At 51.0% G+C, this 18,626-nt stretch overlaps 1 protein-coding gene across 1 annotated transcript in view; it reads right to left on the reverse strand.

The window, feature by feature from the left end:
- SPSB4 (splA/ryanodine receptor domain and SOCS box containing 4) overlaps window positions 1–17,315 on the reverse strand; it is a 69,371-nt gene extending 52,056 nt beyond the window's left edge. The window contains exons 1-2 of the mRNA XM_037051692.1: window positions 16,715–17,315; window positions 2,433–3,281 (exon numbers count right to left, since the gene is read on the reverse strand). Of these exons, the coding sequence (XP_036907587.1) occupies window positions 2,433–3,126 (694 nt within the window). The 5' untranslated portion in view covers window positions 3,127–3,281; window positions 16,715–17,315. The remainder of the gene's footprint in view (window positions 1–2,432; window positions 3,282–16,714) is intronic.
- Window positions 17,316–18,626: the final 1,311 nt, after the last annotated feature.

Raw genomic sequence — 18,626 nt, forward strand, 5'->3', positions numbered from 1 at the left:
CCTACTGGTGGACTCCAGCCCCGGTCAGCAGGTGCAGCATCACAGAGCGCCTTCCCAACTGGCCCCTGTCAGACTCCCTGTAGCCTGTGCTCAGGCCCATCCTGCTGTCAGGGCTTGTCCCACCGATCGTGGGCCGTTGGAAGCCCAGAGGCTGGGCTCCCCCTTTCTGCCTGAGATAGAGAACTTTATTCCTGACTAGGGAACAGGCCAGTGAAGTCTGGTCTGTTCACAGCAGACAAGTCAATCCTGTCACAGAAGGGAAGATGCCACAGGCTTGTATCACGTGACATCCCGGACTCCCCTTGAGCCCTGGCTGGGCAATCCAGCTTCAGCCAAGCTGACAAAAGTCACCACCAGTGGGGAGGATGGAACACATCAAATTTCAGTCTTCAGCCATCTGAAGGATGGAAGAGCTCAAAAGGCCCAAACACAATTGTCCTTTCCCACCCTAAGCAGCGTACCAAGGAGGACGCCACAGTTGATTTCTCCTAATCCTATCGTGCACGGAAGAGCCGCTGGCTTCAACCTCATTAATAGCTTAGCTTTGTACCTGAAAACAAAGCAACAGATTAATACCCAAGAGGAAGCCCACTTTGGGGGCACAACCGTTCATTGGCTCAGGTAGCTCCCACAGGGTATCAATATCAGCCTTTAATTCCAGCTACTGTGACACTGGTGCCACCGCACAATATCTCACAGTACCTATGAAAGGGACCTGACACTGTCCCAACTGACAGGTGAGTAAAATGAGTTGTAGGGCATTAGAGTGACTGATTTACCAAAGACACACCACCATATAAGGCGCACCAGATTCGAGAGCTGCTCACCAAGTCCACCTGTCCAGTCCAGTGATCAATTTCGGCAAGTAACCTTGAGCATAAGAGAGTGCAGTTGGAGTTGCTTTTCCCAGCACGGAGGTTCACCTGGTCACCAGGTCTGTGAGGGATCCAGACATCCCCGACAAGGCACTGGGAGGACTAAACTAGCCTTCTCAGGACACGCTCATCTGCTCCTGGGTTTAACCAGTTAGTTAGAGTAAACAGAACAGCACTGCGTCATTCAACGGCAACCTTAGTTCAACAACCACAGAAATAAAATATGAACAAGAATGTCACCAATTGCACCAGAGAGCTGAGCACACTGGCCACGGTCCGTCGGCCTGACACTCTTGCAAAGTCAACGCGCCCTGCGCTGGGATAACTGTACATCGTACTTGAGTGTATCTTACTCTTGACTCCTTTTTCTTGAGTGTTACTTTTGGTCCCCCAACTTGAAGGGGAAGCATGAAGAAAGCATGGGCCTCAGAGGCTGACAGACCTGGGGAGGCCTGGTGCTGGCTCTCTGTGGCCCCACTCTTCAGTTTTCTCATTCCTGAAATGGGGGCAATTATGTCTCTCCCTTAAAACGAATGAAGTGAGATTCCGGCCTTCAGCACCCACCTCTGTGCGCCTCATCAGGGGTACGGCAGGTCGGCTCTTTGGACCAGGAGTGTGTGAGCCCAGTAATTCCCCCCATGGTTGTGGGCCAGGCGCCTGTGCCCCCAGAAGTGACCCCACCCTAAGACCAATAACCACCCCTGTTATTGCTGCCTCACAGGACGGTTGTGCATATTAAATTCGATGAGACCTTAGAATTGTTTGGGGTCAAACCCAGCAACTATGGGCTTGTTTACAGCCGGCAAGGGTGTTTTGTTGGCCTATACAGTGTTTTCCATGGTGGCCAAGCTTAAAATTGGGATAATTCACACCAAATCTAGGCGTCTAGGCCCTCTTGGAAAAACCAGAAGATTCCACAACTTGCAGCTCTCATTCCCCCAGAGAGGCAGCTTCCCCTTTAATAGAAGTTCACCAGGAAGAGCTGGAATTTGGGTGTTCAGCTCTGTATATAGTATGTGGTCAATAAATGGTAGCTGTTGTTTTCATTATTTGTTATTTGTCAGTAACTTGAGTGCATGGCATTCAAGACAGGGACTGTGCCTTCTACTGCCACTCTGCTTCTGCTGTGAGCAGGAGGCTGGGCACTCAGGAGACCTCATTTTGCATAACTCCCATACAGACCAAATGATTCAAAATTAGCATCAGCACTCAGAGCCCCTGCTAGGGGCCTAGTCGCTGTTCCAGTCACCCCACGTACATTATTATATTATTCGATCTTCAACACAACCCTGACCAAAATGACTAACACTGTGCTGCACTTTCAGTAAGGACACTGAGGCATGGCCCATGATCACTAAGCCAGCAAAGGAGAGTTAAGAGTCAAACCCAAGAGCCTGGCCTCAGAGTCTACCTTCTAGTCACGCTCTACACAAGGCAGGGTTATCCCAAGTGCTGCTGAAGGGCGGGGCCTCACGGGCCTCTGACCTCCCTCCCCAACAACCCCAGGGTCAGGCAGACTCTGGAACTCCCCATTCCCCACCCAGCCGGTGCACTTACGGTCAAGGCCGTTGATGTAGCGCATGGTGACTTCACAGTGGCCCCACACAGCACTCACCACCGGGTACAGCTTCTTGCCCTTGAGACCACGAAAGGCCACGCCGAGGTACTGGCCGTCCACAACGAAGCTGAGCGTGCCCTCGTCCATGTCCAGCACCACAAGCAGGGAGTCCGGCAGTGCGAAGGCCTCATCAGGCCCCAGGAAGGCTGGGTAGGCCACTCCGGGCCGGTTCTTGCCATCATGGTAGAGGCGACTGCGGCCCAGGTCCCAGCCCCACGACTCGGCGTCACTGCCCACCAGTGCCGTGTAGCCTACGGAGTGCAGGGGTGCCCGAGCCGTGGCCACGCCCACGACTGCGTGGGTGCCTCGCTGCCGAGCCGGCCAGTGGATCTGCCAGGCGTGCAGGCCGCGGGCGTGGCCCACTTTGCCTCGGATGCCGTCAGTGCTCTGGGCCACCGGGTGCCGGTGGAAGGTGAGCCGGTCATCATCCTTGACAAAGACATTGAGTGAACGGTCCTCGGGGTTCCATGCGTGCCGCAGCTGCACAGCCAGCCCCGCCGCAGGCATGTCTAGCAGCTGGTCCAGCCGCGCCGGCCGCCCCGGCTCTATGCCCTGCAGCTCCCGCTTGGCCGGCCGTAGCGCCGGTTCTCGAACCTCCACCGACTTGAGACTCCCGGAGAGCTTCTGGCCCATGGCTCACTGCCAGGAGGGGCAGCTGCTGCAGGCCACCGCTACCTCGTGGGAAGCGCCACCCCCTGCAGTCGGGAATGGGCCAGCGGCCTGGGAACCAGGCTTCCGGACCGTGTGCCTCCACAGCCTCTACGGGGCTGGGGCAGGAACCCAAGCTCCTAGAAGGAAGAAAAGGGGATAGGTTATAGCAGCAGCATTGATGGCCATCTATGCCCATGCTTTGGCTGAGCGCTTACCATGCATTAATAATAACTAATTCAAATAATAATATCTGGCACTTACCTAGAACTTGCCATATGCCAGACGCTGTTCTAAATTATTTGCATTTATTAGTTCATTTCATCCTTAAACCTCCCTACAAGACATACTCATTATTCTCATTTTATAGATGAGAAAACTAAAAGAGAGAAGGTAAGTAATTAACCAAAGTCCTACAGTTAATACAGGGCTGAGCCAAGATTCAAACCAAGCCCACCTGGCGTCAGAGTCCGTGTTCCGTACTAGGAGCAATCACAGGTCATTTCATTCCAGAAAAATGGACTGAAGCCAGAGAAGTTAAGTGACTTGTCTAAGATCATGGAGCCTGGAGAGGAACCCAGATGCATTTGATTCCAGAGGATGAGCCCTGGGCCAAGGCTAAGGGGACACAGTTGCCTAAACCGGGTAGGATGTGAAACTGTTGCTTCCTTTCCTTGGCTGCCCTGGGGAGCTCGAATGCCATCTGAGGTACAGCCAGGGTTGAGAAGGCAGATGCAGAGCGAGGATCCGGCCTGATCACCTGGGCACACGGGCATGGACACACGGCCGCCATCTAAGGATGGTGAGCAGGAAGCAGGGGGCTGAGCGAGCTGACGTGTAGGCTCTGAAACCCAACAGAACTGCATCCCAACCCCTCTCTCCATCTCTTAGCTGCATGTCCACAGGCAGGACTCCTGGTCTCAGCCTCTCTGAGACTCCAGTTTCCTCATCTGTGAAATGCGGATAAAGCGGCTCCCTCTTGGCGATGTGGGAATCTGAGATGATAATATGAAGGGCCAGCCTGAGACTCCGAGGGCAGGTTTCCCTCTCTGACTCTACCCTCCGGACATCCCAAACAAAACCTTTCCCTTTGGCGGGGCAAGCTCTTTCTATGGGCAGGTAAAACACCTTAACTGCATTAACTCTGGACACTGCCTCTGAGGCAGGATCCTAATTTTTCAGGGAGGCGGACTTGGCCATTCTCATTAGGAGACCAGGGTGCTTGGCCATTCTCCTCAGGAGACCAGGGGCCCTGATGCAGGCTGAGATGGAGCCCTGCAGCCTATGCAAAACAGAGGCCTGTGCCCTCCCCACCCTGGCCTGAGTGTTGCTGGGCCCAGAGCATCTTCCCAAGACAGACCAGGAGACAGGCGTTTTCCAGGCCCTGCTCAGCCTGGCCAAAGCCACCCACCCAAATGGTGGCACAGGCCCAGCCAAAGCGAACCCCACTGCCACACAGCACGGGTGGGGATGCTGTGACTTTCTCCTTTTAACGCCCTCATTTTACTCTCAGTTCGTGTTTTCTTTCCTTTCTATGGTGAGACCCCAGCTTCGGCTCATGCCAACTCCATCCAGAGAGCTCTGGCTAATGTTTAACCTGGAGGAACACCAGAACGCATTAAAAGGAAAAGTCACAACACAAGACAGTTCTAAGATAGCAGAATAAAGTTATGCCTTTTCATATCCCAAATCACCCAAAATAAAGGAGAAATTCTATCTTCAGCAAAATTGGAAGGCATTTGTAACCTGAACCACAACGTACACGGGGAGGCTGCCCAAAGCTGTGAAGATCAAAGGGGCTGTGAGAAAGCACCTACAGAAGACACCTGTGGCCACAAAGCGGGGGTAAAGCTGGCAGATCTCTATGAGCTGGCCCTTCCTGAAGGGGTAAAAAACAATGGTTCCTAATCAGGAACAATGGGTATGTGGTCTGGCAGTGGGAGTTGCCTGTGACACCCAGGTCACCCTGAAACATGGACAGGAACCTAAGTTAACCGTCTGAGGGATGGGGTGCAGTCTCCATGGGAAGGGGAGTGGGAGGCAGAGGGCAAGGAGAGGAAAGAGGAGGTCAAGGCTAACGGAGAAAACCATAGGCCAGCCATCTTTACAGGGAGCAGTGTGTTGGGGAGGCAGGGCAGGGAAGGAGCCACATTGGGAGAAAGAAGGCTGTAGCTGCAGGTCTCTGCTGTCTGGGTGGAAGCCAGAAGAAATCTCTGCCACGGTCCTGTGGACAAAATTACCAGGAGCCTGGGAGCAATGCTGCTTGCTCTCCTAGAACACTTCCGTGAACCTCCTCTACGTGCGTCCCCTGCCAAATGTTGACCTGGGGAGGTTCGCCCCTTTCAAAAGAACAACCAGCTCACAATGTAGTCAAAGATGCCAGAGGAGATGTAAAGAGGAAAAAGAACAGAAAAAATATATGACAAACCAAAAACTCAACAGAAAAAAAAGCTGTCACAAAGCAGATAAAAATATTGACCAAATTTATAAACTAATGATCACTTATTTCAGAAGAGAGAGAACTAGTACAGTCTTTAAAAAGAAAAAAAGATTAATGCATTGTACACAGTTCTGAAGGCTACCTCCAGGAGAGCTAAAAATACAAATTTTTTAGTTGTTAGAGGGAACACAGCACAAAACACTGTAGCATGAAAGATTTTGTTTTAAAACGCAATAGAAGCAGAAAGACAAAGACATAAAATATGATAGGAAAACTAAGACCAAAATACAAGCCATGTCAATGAATGGTCACAGAAATGCCCCTAAAAAGAGAAGATTCTAAGATTGGAGAGTAAGACAAAGCCCCCCAGCAGTGTGCCCCAAAGAGACGTGATTCAACAATTTTGAAAATAAAGAGCAAACATATACCAGGTAAATGCTTCCTTGAATTAAACAGGCACTGTTGCTTTCATATAATCAAGTAAAGCTGACTTCAGGGTAAATGGTTTTAAATGAGACAAAGAACACTTTATGACAATAAAGAATGTGACCCCCAATCGAAGATCTGACACACCAGACAACAGCGCCCGAGTTCAGAGCACAAGCTACTACGCAGGAGGAAGGGCAGGGAGATTCCCAGTGCAGGCAGTGATTTTGATTCACCTCTTTTAGTTCATGACCCATCCAGGGGCCGACTTAGGCAAAGAGAGGAAAACCAAAACTGTATAATTTAAAGATAATTTTAATTGATGTATATTTCAAAAAATTGACTGTATATTAAGGCCACAAATAAAACCTCAGCAAAAAAACTGAAATAATACAGTAACTGATAACATGGAATTCTAATCACAAAACCCTACCACTCGAACCTTTTTAAAAACTTTCGTTTGGTTGCCCCACTCGATTTATGTCCGAGTGACAAGTGATTGGCTTACCAGGCACAACGGGGAATTCCCCTCAGGAGCCAGCGGTGGTCTCCGGCCAACAGAAGCTGGCCGACCTGGAGCACCCTCCGCTCGCACCCACCCGCTCCACCCGCCCCTCCCCCGCGCACACCTGGGCGCTGCTGTCAGGCGCTGCAGCCAGCCACCCCCGCTACTGCGGCACCTCCCTCCTCAGGCTTTGTGAAAACCTTCACTTATTTTCCTTTGCACGACAGGTCTCTGTCCTGTCTGTCACAGAGCAGTTTTTCCAATTCAAATGTGACTATGGTATAAACAATGAAACGACTAAAAATAAATAAAAAATAAACTCTCTTTTAAAACCCAGATTTAAAAAAAAATCTATATAAAAAGTGAATAATACCCAGAAAATAAGAATAAGAAATATTCCATATATTAGAATCTGTGGGCTCCCACTAAAATAGTAGTCAAGAAAAATCATAACTGTTTTACTTACAATAATAAATCAGAAAGAATGAAAATACATAAATGAAGTGTAATAAATTAGAAAAACAATAGAACTAATCAAAAAATCTGAGCACTGGTGTTTTAGTCTATATTATATTATCATATTGTTATTATTATATTATTATCATATTAATCTATCACATTGATAATGTATTCCCTCAATATGATTCGATGAAATAACACATGCCGCTATGGTCCTCCCCCTCCAAGCCCCTGAGTCCAATCAGGAGAAACACACAGTACGAGTCCCATCAGAACACCTGGGCAGCGCTCCTCGAAACTGCCACGGCCATTAAAGACCAGTCTGAGACACGGTCACAGCCAAGGGGAGCCTGAGGAGACACAACCACCAAATGTAACTTGGTGTCTTGGATAAGGGCCGGGAACACGAGAAGGACATTAGGTAAAAACTAAGGAAATCTGAATGAAGTGTGGTCTTTGGTTAATAACAATAATCAATATTGGTTCATTGGTTTTGATAAATGTAGCATAATAGGGGGAACTGGGTGTGAGTATATGGAACTCTCTGTACTTTCTGCTTAGTTTTTCTATAAACCAAAAACTGCTCTAAAAATAGTTATTAATTTAAAACATTAATTTCTAAATTTTAGATAATATAAAACATGTACAAAACCTAAAAATCACCTTCTATCCCATTAACCAGATATAAACATTGTTAGTATTTGGATGTATTTCATTTTATTCCCCTTTTTTTGTCTATAAAATATTAGTGAATTTTCTTTTTTAAAGAAAAAGAAATTGTCATCATGGGCCTTTATTCAGGTTATCTTATCTAAAATTTAATAACTAACATTTTCATATATTACTAAATATACTTAATGCATGACTTTATGACTAAAAGGTATTACAACACATGAACCATTTAATCTGATCATTGAAAAGAGGGGCAGAAGACACAAATATGTTAAATATGAGATGAAAATGAGAAATAACCAAATGGCATAGCAAAAAACACTCATAAAAGTAGTTAGGCTTGTTTTAAAAGGAGGAGACACGTGCAACACAAATTGTAAACGCGACCAACTCCCACAAACGAGTAAGACCAACCCAAACACAAATGGGAAAGAGCACCACAGAGAGCTCACACAAAAGACCAAACAGCTCCTTTGAAAAGATGATCTGTCTACCAAATGCATAATATAGGGCTGGCCCAAAAGTCCGTTACATTTTTTCTTTATAATAAAAGACACATTTTTAATTTTCACCCATAACTTTTATTGATTTGGATATTTTGAGTATGCCAGCTGTCTCCTGCTATTGGCCTCCAGTGGGTAGAGGCCAGGGGTGCTGCTAAACATCTTCCAATGCATAAGACAGCCCCACAGCAAAGAATTATTTGGCCAAAATGTCAACAGTACAAGCAACTTTCGATTATGTTCAATTAGTCATAGTACCTTCTCCATACACTGCACAAATCTTTTTTCTTAAGATTTTATTTATTTAAATTTAGAGAGGAAGGGAAGGAGAGAAGGAGAGAAATATCAATGTATGGTTGCTTCTTGTGAGTCCCCTGCTGGGAACTGGCCTGCAACCCAGGCATGTGGCCTGACTGGGAATCGAACCGCAATCGTGTGGTTTGCAGGCCCATGCTCAATCCACTGAGCTACACCAGCCAGGGCTTGCACAAATCTTTTTTTGCATTTCAATTGCATTTTTAGCTTTCTTGAAATAATATGGCATAATATACTAAAAATGTTGTGTATCTTCTTCTGTCTTCAATATTAAAATGGTTGCACAAAACTCACCAATTTTAACAAGTTATTTTTTTAAGTTCACGCTGATATGACAGCTGTCACAACACAGTCTAACAAAATTATTTCAAATGAAGTTAAAGACAACTAAGTACTACTAGAGCCATGGTATAGAAAAAGAACATAATGGACTTTTTGCCAACCCAATAAAAGAGAAACTAGTTAGAACTACAGTAAAGTGCCCTTTTGGTGTATCAGATTAGTGAAGATCAGAAAGTTGGATAGTGTCTTCTAGGAGAAGCAGATAGGTTCCTCTGTAGCTAATTGGAAGGTTAAACGGTGAAACCTCAGCAAATGGCAAATTAGCATCATCTCTCAGAATTACAAATGCACATACCCTTTGACCTAGCAAGCCTACTTCTGGTGTTTATTCAGATATGCTCTCAAATGGGCAAAACTACATATATATGTAATATATCATGTATGTATTGTATAATATATATGTAATCCATGTATATATAAATTATCATATGTGTTATATATGCACATATAAATATGCGGCATTGTTTGTAATAGCAAAATATTGGGAGAAACCCCAAATGAAGACAGGATAATTTTTTTGCAAGAAGTTCTGCTTTTATTGCATTAAAGACTGCAAATGGTAAGACTAGAAATTATGATAAATCCATATGACAGAAAACTATGCAGCTGGAGAAAAGAATGTGCTGATATGGAAGATCCAACAGATCCATGAGGCCACACAAGCAAGGTGTGGGGTCCAGGAGGCTCTCACCACTGTGAAGGGAGGGGGCGGGGAGAAGAAAGAGGGAGAAGAGAAGAAAGGGAGGAGGAGGTGGGAATTTAACCCAAAGGGCTTCATCCAGCCCTTGAGCCTCAACCAGGTTGAGAAATAAGCAAGGTAACATGTGAGGCACCAGGGGGAGTAGAGGGGATTAGGTTGGAAGAACCAAGACGCTCCACCCAGGGTCCCCTGAGGAAGTTTGCACAGACTGCCCCAGGGCGTCTGCCACTTTGGTAATTCACTTAAAGGCTTCTCTGCTGTCATTCTAATGGGCCAGGAAACTAGGCTCCAAGAGAAAGCATCCTGACCAAAGTCACCCAGCTGAAAGCCAGCAGGGCTGATCCCGCCTCAGTAGCCTGAACCCAAAGTCCCCACTGCCTCCACTCCCTTGCACTTTCTCCATCACTAACCTTAAATTATGCACTCACTCTGTGCCAGGCTGCATGATATCTGCTTCACAGGAACTGGGAGGTCTGTGCCCCTTTATTCAAAAGGAGAAAGAGGCTCCCAATGAGAGGTTCCCAGTAATCAGAAGGACGGGGAAGGACCCCAGGGCCACAGGGGGACAAGCCTGTGCTTTACCATCTCCCTCCAGGCTTTTTAGAACAGAACCTTTTCATGACACCCACCCATCCAGGACATTTCTAAGGGAAATGTCCCCAACCATGCCACCTTTGTTGTGGTTGTTGTTGAAGAGACAACTTCAACAGCACAGCCACAACTGTGTTTGAAAGCCACAGCCAAATGGCAGCTTCAGAGGAGACCCATGCTGGGTCGTTGAGGGCAAGGTGCTCTCCCCCCTGGCTGCAGTCTCAGGTCCTCAAAGTCTCTGCCACCATCGGCGGCAGACCAGAACCCTAAAGGCTGCCCACACCGGGGACGTGGCGAGGTGGACATGTAACAAGTAGCCCCTTTGCTGTTCCCCCCACCCCCCAAGACAGAGCCCAGAACGGAGTGTTCATGAATGGTCATGCACTAAGGAAAGCTAGTGACATCACAATATAAGGAAGGGCAGGGTTTGGATTCCTGCCTGCCCATTGGACCCTGAACAAAGATTCAGCCTCTCTGAGACTCATCTGAACGGTGCTAATCCCGCTGCTAATCCTGTGCTAACCTCACCTGCCTTGGCAAGGACCAGGGTAGACATCTGTAAAGTCTGGATGGTACAGGGCACCCGAGAGGCACCCGAGGAGTGCTGAGTGCTGCTTTAAACTGTGTACGTCCTCCAACATTGCCATCTGTCCATTTGAATGCACCCTAAAGAAGCAACCATGGGATTCAGCTAGGATTCAGCTACAGAAGAACGGTCAAGGGCAACAGGATCAGAGTCAAGAAACAGAATGACCAGCTGAAGACAGGGTCAAGACTGGAGTTGGAAGACAGGAATCTACAAATGCAGAGTCCCAACTCCTAAACTGGGGTTGCAGGTCAGTCTTCATGTCTTTGTCTAGGTGTGTGGGGCCCTGTGTCCATCCTTCCTCCCCTCCCCCACTCCTGCCTGACAGCTCCGCCTTTTCCAGGAAGCCTGCCCAGTTCAACTGGGCCTCTAGCTGCCTGCCCCACACCTCCGTCTAACCAGAGCTAGCCAAAACTTAATGTTTCTGCTTGTCTGCATTTTTCTACCCTGAAGGGTATTCCTCTGAGGACCAGAGTCTTTTACCTGGCTGCTTGCTCCCCTCACTCACAGACACAGGCGCAGTGCTTTAAAAGCGAGGCTCAGAACACTTATGGGTGTGGAGAGAAGACGCCGGGCTTTAGGAAAGTCTCATTTTCTGCTCTCTTTAGCAGATGCGGCAGGAAAAGGGGCAGGCCTGGAGTCAGGAGGTGGTGACCCAGGGCCCAATTCTGCCATGAACATGGTCACAGCCTCTGAGCAGCTGACTCTTCTCTGTGCCGAGGCTGCCCCTTTGTTAGATGCTCTTCCCTGCCTCCAGTCCTCATTGGTTTGTTCAACAAACACTTAGTGCACACCTACCATGTGCCGGGCTCTGTGCTGCTGACACAGAGTGGGACACAGGAGTGGCCGAGTCAGGCTCAATCTCTACCAAATCTCTCTCCAGTCAAATGGAGTAGATGCTTTTCACATTTCTCTTTCTTTCTCCCCTACAACACATGGCACGGGGCCAGGCACACGGCAGATACAAGAGTTACCCTCCTGATAGGAAGAACATTATCTCATAGCCCAGCAAGCACGGGGCATACTGAGCAATGCCTAGGGGAGCCTCCATCGCATCCCCCCTCAAACCAAACTCAAGGTCTTAGGTCATACTTGGACTTCAATGATGGCAGAGCAAGAAAACAAAAACTCAGATTGCCAGTTGCCCTTCTCAGGACCCTGGCAAGTGTTGCAGTTCAACAGGGGAACGAGCAGCCATGAAGCGTTGATGCACTGGTTAAGGAGCTTCGGTGGTTTGCAAAATGTGACACTCGGTCTTCAGAGGCCCAGGACTCCAAATTCCATCCTCCGAGGCCTGTCTGCTGGGCTCACCCAGGCAGGGAAACCCCTGGCGACAGGCGACATGGCGACATGGCTGCTGCAGGAACTGGCAAAGATGGGGTGAAATGCCCTCCCCTCAGTGCGGTCTTTGGCTTCAGACTTGCTGGGGTCGTGGGTGGGGGTGGATTTCATTCTTTTAAGCAACAGAATGTTGTCTCTCTGGGATCGGAGGCTGCAGTGAAGCCTAAAACCCCATCACTTCCCTCAAGGGAGAGCTGGTACCACAGGGGTCAGACCCAGTTACGGGTCTGAATAATGACAAGGACTGTCAACAGCAGGGCAGTTTGAAGGCACTTGAATTCCTTTAACAGACTGCATCCTGCTTTCAGATACCCACTACAGCACTTGTCAAATGCGAAGCCGGTCTAATCGCGCTCCCAGCCTAAGCTCCTCCACAGCCTCCCTGCAGCTTTCAGGGTCAAGTGCAGACTCCTCACCTTAAACGCTCTCAGAGTGCTCCCCGAAGCTTCCCGGCCCATCTTCCTCCGTGAACCCTTCACCGTCTCTCCACCAACCTGCCTGAATTTCCCTACAGGTCCCCACATCCATGTGCTGACAGGCTGCTACCACAGTCCCTTCTCTCTCCCTGAAAACACCACAAGCACACATCTGGGTAATTCATTCTCCTGGAGTATCAATGCCTCTGGGGGCTCCCAACCCCTTCTTCTGCTCTCAGAGCCCCTGTACCTGTTCCCATCACAGACCATGGCAAGGGGCCATGACATCTCCCTCCCACCAGCTGGGGAACAAGAGCAAGACTGGGTCTCCTCACTGGTCCCTCCCCAGGACCCTGCAAGGCTCTGGTTCAGAGGAAGCGGTGGATGAATGACTACCCACTGTACAAGCACGAACAAACAAATAGGAGCAAGCTGCTGCCTTAGAAAGCACTCCATCGGGAGCTGGGTCCTCATTCCTCACTTTTCATCCCTGTACATTTATTTGTACAGAGACAATGAGACCTACATGGACTGGTTCAACTGGGATATTTAAAGATTTCCTTAGTATAAATATTAAGTAAAGGCTTGTTTTTTAAAGAGATGCTCATTCAGAATGCACCTGCCAATGATGAATGAACTAAAGAACCCCCCGGGTTTTATTCAAAGGCATCCTTTAGCTTTTCCCCTTTATACACAGGCACAGAGCTCACACTGGAACTGGCCGGCAAACCCTTTCTTCCCAAGAGAGCTTACAAAGAGAGCCATCTGTCCAGTTCCAGGTGAAACCGTTGCCTGCCCGTCTTTCTGGAGCGTGAATCAATGAGGCTTCCCCAGCCCCTCCTCCTTGTGGGGTTTCCATGGGAATCCTCCCAGCAGTGACTGAGCCAGAAGCCCCCAAGGCGGAAGCTCAGGCTGTCAGCCAACAAGAGCAGGGGATGGGATGAAGGAGGTTTGCTGACCAGCATGCTCTGCAAGGTCATTTGAAAGAGACACACCTTCCTGGCAGGCCTGGTCAATGCTGCAGCTGCACCTGTGCCCAGAGGGCTGTCCCAGGCACATGTACAGGACAGCTGGCCTCTGTGAGGCCCAGCATGGCTCGAGCTGGAGCAAAGCTGGAGGTAAGGGGATGGCGGGGGGTCTGGGGGTGATGCATAATGGGATTCTCTTGGGAAGACCCTATGTAGAAAACAAATTTCTCTCCCAAGCTGAATTTTGTCCAGTTGGTATAACTGGTTGCCTGAAAACCTGGGATGCCTGAAAGAAAAGTGACCCTATTCAGCCTCAGACTTAATCTAGGATATCATAATGGGAACTTGCTGGGATTTCTGAAGGTTCCTCAGTTACGCCTGCAGGGTCTCTGGGATCAGTTTTGAGACTCCGGGGGTGGGGGGGGTAACTAGAGAGGAAGAGAGGATGGTGAGGAAGTGGGGAGATAGGGAGACCCAGAGGGAGGCAGTGCCAGGTGGAAGGGAACCATTAGGCCCCAGGAATCTGCGTGACTTGCATATCTCACAGTGTGTGGCTGACAGGTCAGATGTCTTTGTGGCCCAACTAACTGGATTAAGCCTCACTTTTTCCTGGAGAAAGCAGAGCCAGGCGCATGACTTTGGAGCAGTTCTCTTCCTCTGGACACACCAGCACATGAAAACGCAGGGCTCTCAGCAGTTTCCTGCTGTCTTCTGGCTACTGGGTCCACCTTACCTGTCCCATAAATGGGATGACTTTTAGGTCACACCTTCAGTCTCTGCTCAGAGCTCTCTCTTTCCAAAGGACTGGCATTTCCAGCCCTTTCAGATCCTCCCAAACTGGGTCTCTAGCCCTGCCTTCTCTCCTCAGCACCAAACCACCTACCTAGAAGCCTCTGGCTACCACAGACTAAGGCTCCTTCAAATGACCTTGTAAAGCCAGCTGGCTTCTTTCTGCCACAAGCCTCCCCCTGTAGGCACACCTATCCTCTCCTGATGTCAGACATGGAGACACCCAGGGCTGACCCTCAGCCTCTTCCCTCTGTGGCATGCCGGGTTCCTCTCTGCACCCCCGTTTCTGCCATGGATCCCCCATCTCTGTCTCCCTCACTCAATATCTCAACTTCCCTTGCCTGGATGACCACAGCGGTCTCCTTACAAGGCTCTGGGATTCCAATTTATAGCCCCCAACCCACCTTCCCCACCACCAAGGGGTAAATCCAACCAACCTGCCCACCAGTCTTCTCTTTCAACTCTCCAGGTGGCTTCTCCAGGGAGAAGTTGCACGCCTTAGCTTAGCACAGGTGAGTCTTGAAAACCTGCTCCAGCTTATTTCTCCCATGCCCAACCTCCCAGCATGACCCCCTGCAGACCAGTCACACCAGATTCCCAGGGCACCACATACCCTGGTGTCCTGGGAGCCCTCCCACCTCCCCTGGCCTGGCTGACACTCACTGATCCCTGTCCCAGACCCAAGTGGGCCAGGCAGCCTCCACAGCAGCCCTCCACCCCCCTGCATCCAGTCTTGGAAATAAAGCAGAAACACAAACCGGAGAAGTATTTGAGTGGAATGATCGGCAAGTTGAATTTTGTTTGTTGTTTGCCAAAGGTGGCTTAAATGTCATTTATTACCACTTTTTAAGGAAGTTTAGAAAAGGAATCAACCTGAGGTCTGTGCCCTTGTGTAAAGCATGTTTATACCATGCCAGTGACACTTCGTCTGTCCAAGAACTCCATTAATCAGCAGGACTTAAAACAAACGAAGGGTTTGGGGGGGAGGAGGGATTCCTTATCAGCCTGAGTGAGAGCTGCAGGACTTGGTTGGAGGGTAGAGGCGCCAAGGTGCGAAAATCTAGTGCCCTGATCTCCTCTTCCGAGGGTGCAGGGTGCAGTGACTAGCAGGGAAGAGGGTGGGCAGGCACTGCATTCTCCTTTTAATAGTGTTTATCCCAGGTTCATGCGTAACATTTCGAGTGTTCCTGATTTAGGCTCATCAGATTGAGGGGTGGGGGCAAAGATTCCTAGAGAGGAGAGAATTGCTTCCTTCATCAACCCTTCCCAGCTTCCCATAGGAGGGGGAAGGGGAAAACGAGGAAAATGAGTTGGGAGAGATCAGAGTACTTGCCCAAGGTCACACCACTGGCGGATGGTGGAGGCAGAGTTTGAACTCAAGCCTGACTCCAGAGCTGAGAGCCCTCCGCCTCCTAGTGAAGGCGGCTCAGAAGTGTCCTCCCCTTCCAGTCTGCAGCAGCCCTTGACCCGCGCTCCGACAGCCGGGAGGTGGGAGCAGCCACCCGCCTCCCCGACGCCCCGCCCAGGCTTCTCCCGCTAGGGACAGGTTCTGGGCCCTGCGTTCCCTCTGGCTTGGAGCCCGTGGCATGTTCTGTGCTACCCAGACTGACGGGTTTGCCGCGCTCCAGTCTCTGGCCGCCTCCCTCCTTCCCAGACCCCAAAACCCAACCCCCTGCCCTTGACTCCAGGAGCACACGACCCCCTCCCTTCCTGAGCATAGACCAAGTTTGTCTCCAAGCAAGGCCAGGAACTGGACAGGGACAGGGCGCACTATCCCAATCACCCCAGCGTGAATAAAAAAAAAGCGGGGGAGGGGGGTGGATGACAGCTACCACTTCACCAGCGCCTACTGCGTGCGTAGTGGCGCTTTCTTCCACCTCTCGGTATCCCCCAACCCTGATGGACAGGCCCCCACAACTTATGGTCCCCATTACATAGACGAAGGAGATGCTGCAGCTCCAGAAAGTTGGACGGCACGCTTGGGCTCACACCGCTGATGATAATGCGTGAACATTTGATTAAGTGCTCCTACATGCCAGGCACAGGTCTACACACGCTACAAGCGTACATCCTGCCAATACCCCTAAAAGCTGGTACCAATATCTCCTCCTACAATGAGGAAATCGAGGTTTGGCGACTTGCCCAAGGTCACCACCCACCCAGGGAACGGCGGATCTTGGATCCAAACTAAGGCAGGGTGATGGCGGGGGTGGGGGTGGGGGTGGGGGTCGAGGAGAGAGCAATTTTTTTGTGTGTCGTCCCTACTACTAAGAGAAGTAGCAGACTTCGAACCTAAGGTTCCATGGATGGGTCCCAAACGTCCCCAAAGCTGCGCGCAAACAACCCATCTCCAACTGCTAAAGCCGGCAGAGAGGAATGCCCGGGGACCCGCACGGGACCCAAGCCACGAGCGCCAGCTGTGGCGAGTGCCGGCCCGCACGATGTCCGCACAGCCAGATCTCGGCTCCGGGCTCCCGCGCGCCTCAGGGCGCCCCTCACCAGAAGCTAGAGGATACTCACCATAAAAGAAAGGGCGAGCGCCGGCCCAGGAGGAATCGCCAGCACTGGCAGGTCCTGGACTCCCGGGAGAGGCGTCTGCGCCTCCGCCCACTCAGGGGCGCCCGATCTACCCTGAAGATGCAGGCTCGCTGCCTGGGGCCAGGGGGTTCGTCCTCATGGCTCGTGCCCAGCAGCAGCGCCCCCTCTGCCCCGAAGGGTGGCCTGGAGTTGGAGCGTTCTTGGGGAAGTTGGCGCTCGGGAGCAGCAGGAAGGTGCGAGAGGTCGGGTAGGAGTGGGGAAGCACCCTCCTGCGCGGATCCCCGGGACTCGCAGAGGCTCTTGCTGTACCCGCTTCAAGGCTCCGCTCTCTCGACACAGAGGGCAGCTAGTCCAGAGCTCAGGGCTCACGGGCCGCGCCTCGGCCGCCGACCCCTGGCACGCCCTGCGTCTTCCCCCGCGCCATTAGCGCAGGCAGTGGTGGCTGGAGCTGGGGCCCGGGCTACGGTGCGCTCATCGCCCTCCCCAGGGGATGGGCGCCTTTGTGCACCGGGAGTGCCAGCCGTTGCGGCCAGCACTGGATGCTGCAGCCGCCGCCACCTCCCCCTCCTCTGCCGCCGCCCGCTCCCCGCCTTCCCGGGCTGCCGGGAGGCTGCAGCTGAAAGCCGATCCGGCTGAGCTCATCCCTGAAGGCCACTAATCCAATAGCCGCGGAAGGCGCGGCCGCCGGGAACGCCCCTTCCCCCACCATCCCGCGCCCCGGCCCGGCCCGTCCCAGCAGCTCCGGCCGCTGCTGGCGCCGCCACCTTCCCGAGGCCACCAGCTGGCGAGAGAAGGAAGTGGAGCCCGAGCCTGCTCCACTGTGCAGAGTCGGTGGCTCAGTCGCCATTCACCCTCCCGCTCTCCTGCTCACTCCCTTACTCACGCACTCATTCATGAGTGCGGTCCTCCCCCATTCATTCAAGTGCGCCTAGAACACCAGGGTGGGTATCCCTGAGCGGGGGAGGAGACACCCACAGTCATTCCGGAGCTTTGGTGTCTTTACCCAGAGCACGTGCAAAATAGTAGGGGGTGGGGGGTGGGGGGGAGAGGATGGCTTAATATCCTCTTACACACATCCACACTTTATTTTTAAAGATGAAGTTCCAACTAATCTCTTGAAGTCCAATTTCGTACCGCACTTGCTTCACAGGGCCTTCTGGTCCACCCCAAGTGAAGGGAAACAGGTCTCTTCCTTGCCAGCTACCTGCGTCCGTGGTGAGCCGCGGCTTTTCGAGTTTGAGCCCGGAGATAAGGAAGAAGGCGTGGCTCCAGTGGAGGCCGAGAGGGTGCTTCTAGCCTCTGCGCTTCCTTGGGGAAATTGAAAATTCCTATTCTGGAGGCCCTTGTCTGTGCTCCCAGACTTGACTTCAGTTCCATTCCACAGTCAGTTGGTCCTGTTCCCCCACCCCATCTCTATTGCGGCCAGCCCTCTCTGCGCCAAGCACCAGAAAGCCTAGATACAAAGCTGCCATTTCATCGGGACACAGACAAGTAAAGACAATCCATCTCGGTGAGGGAAGTACTTTGATGGAGGCTGTGGGGGCTCCTTTCCCAGACTGGGGAGAGCAATCTGGGAATGCTTCCCAGTGGAGGTGGTTACAGATATCAGCTCCTGAGACAAGGGGACAGGATGGTCACTTGGGTCACCTACCACAGCACAGAGCCTGTGGTATGACTGGAGCAGAAGGTGGTGAGATGAAGCTGGAGGGGTAGACAATGGCTAGGGGCTTGGCGGCCACCCCAGAGTTCAGCTTTTTTCCAAGATCATTTGGGGGAAGCCTTTAACCAGCATAGTGGCATTGTCAGATTTACATTCTAGAAAGATCTCTCCGCATCAGAGTGGACAGACAGAGGAAACCAGCTTGAAAGCTACTGATAGCCCAAGCAGAGATGG

The sequence above is a fragment of the Sturnira hondurensis genome, unplaced genomic scaffold (genome assembly GCF_014824575.4).
Source record: "Sturnira hondurensis isolate 20B ecotype Veracruz unplaced genomic scaffold, ASM1482457v3 Scaffold0000867, whole genome shotgun sequence".
Lineage (NCBI taxonomy): Eukaryota > Metazoa > Chordata > Mammalia > Chiroptera > Phyllostomidae > Sturnira > Sturnira hondurensis.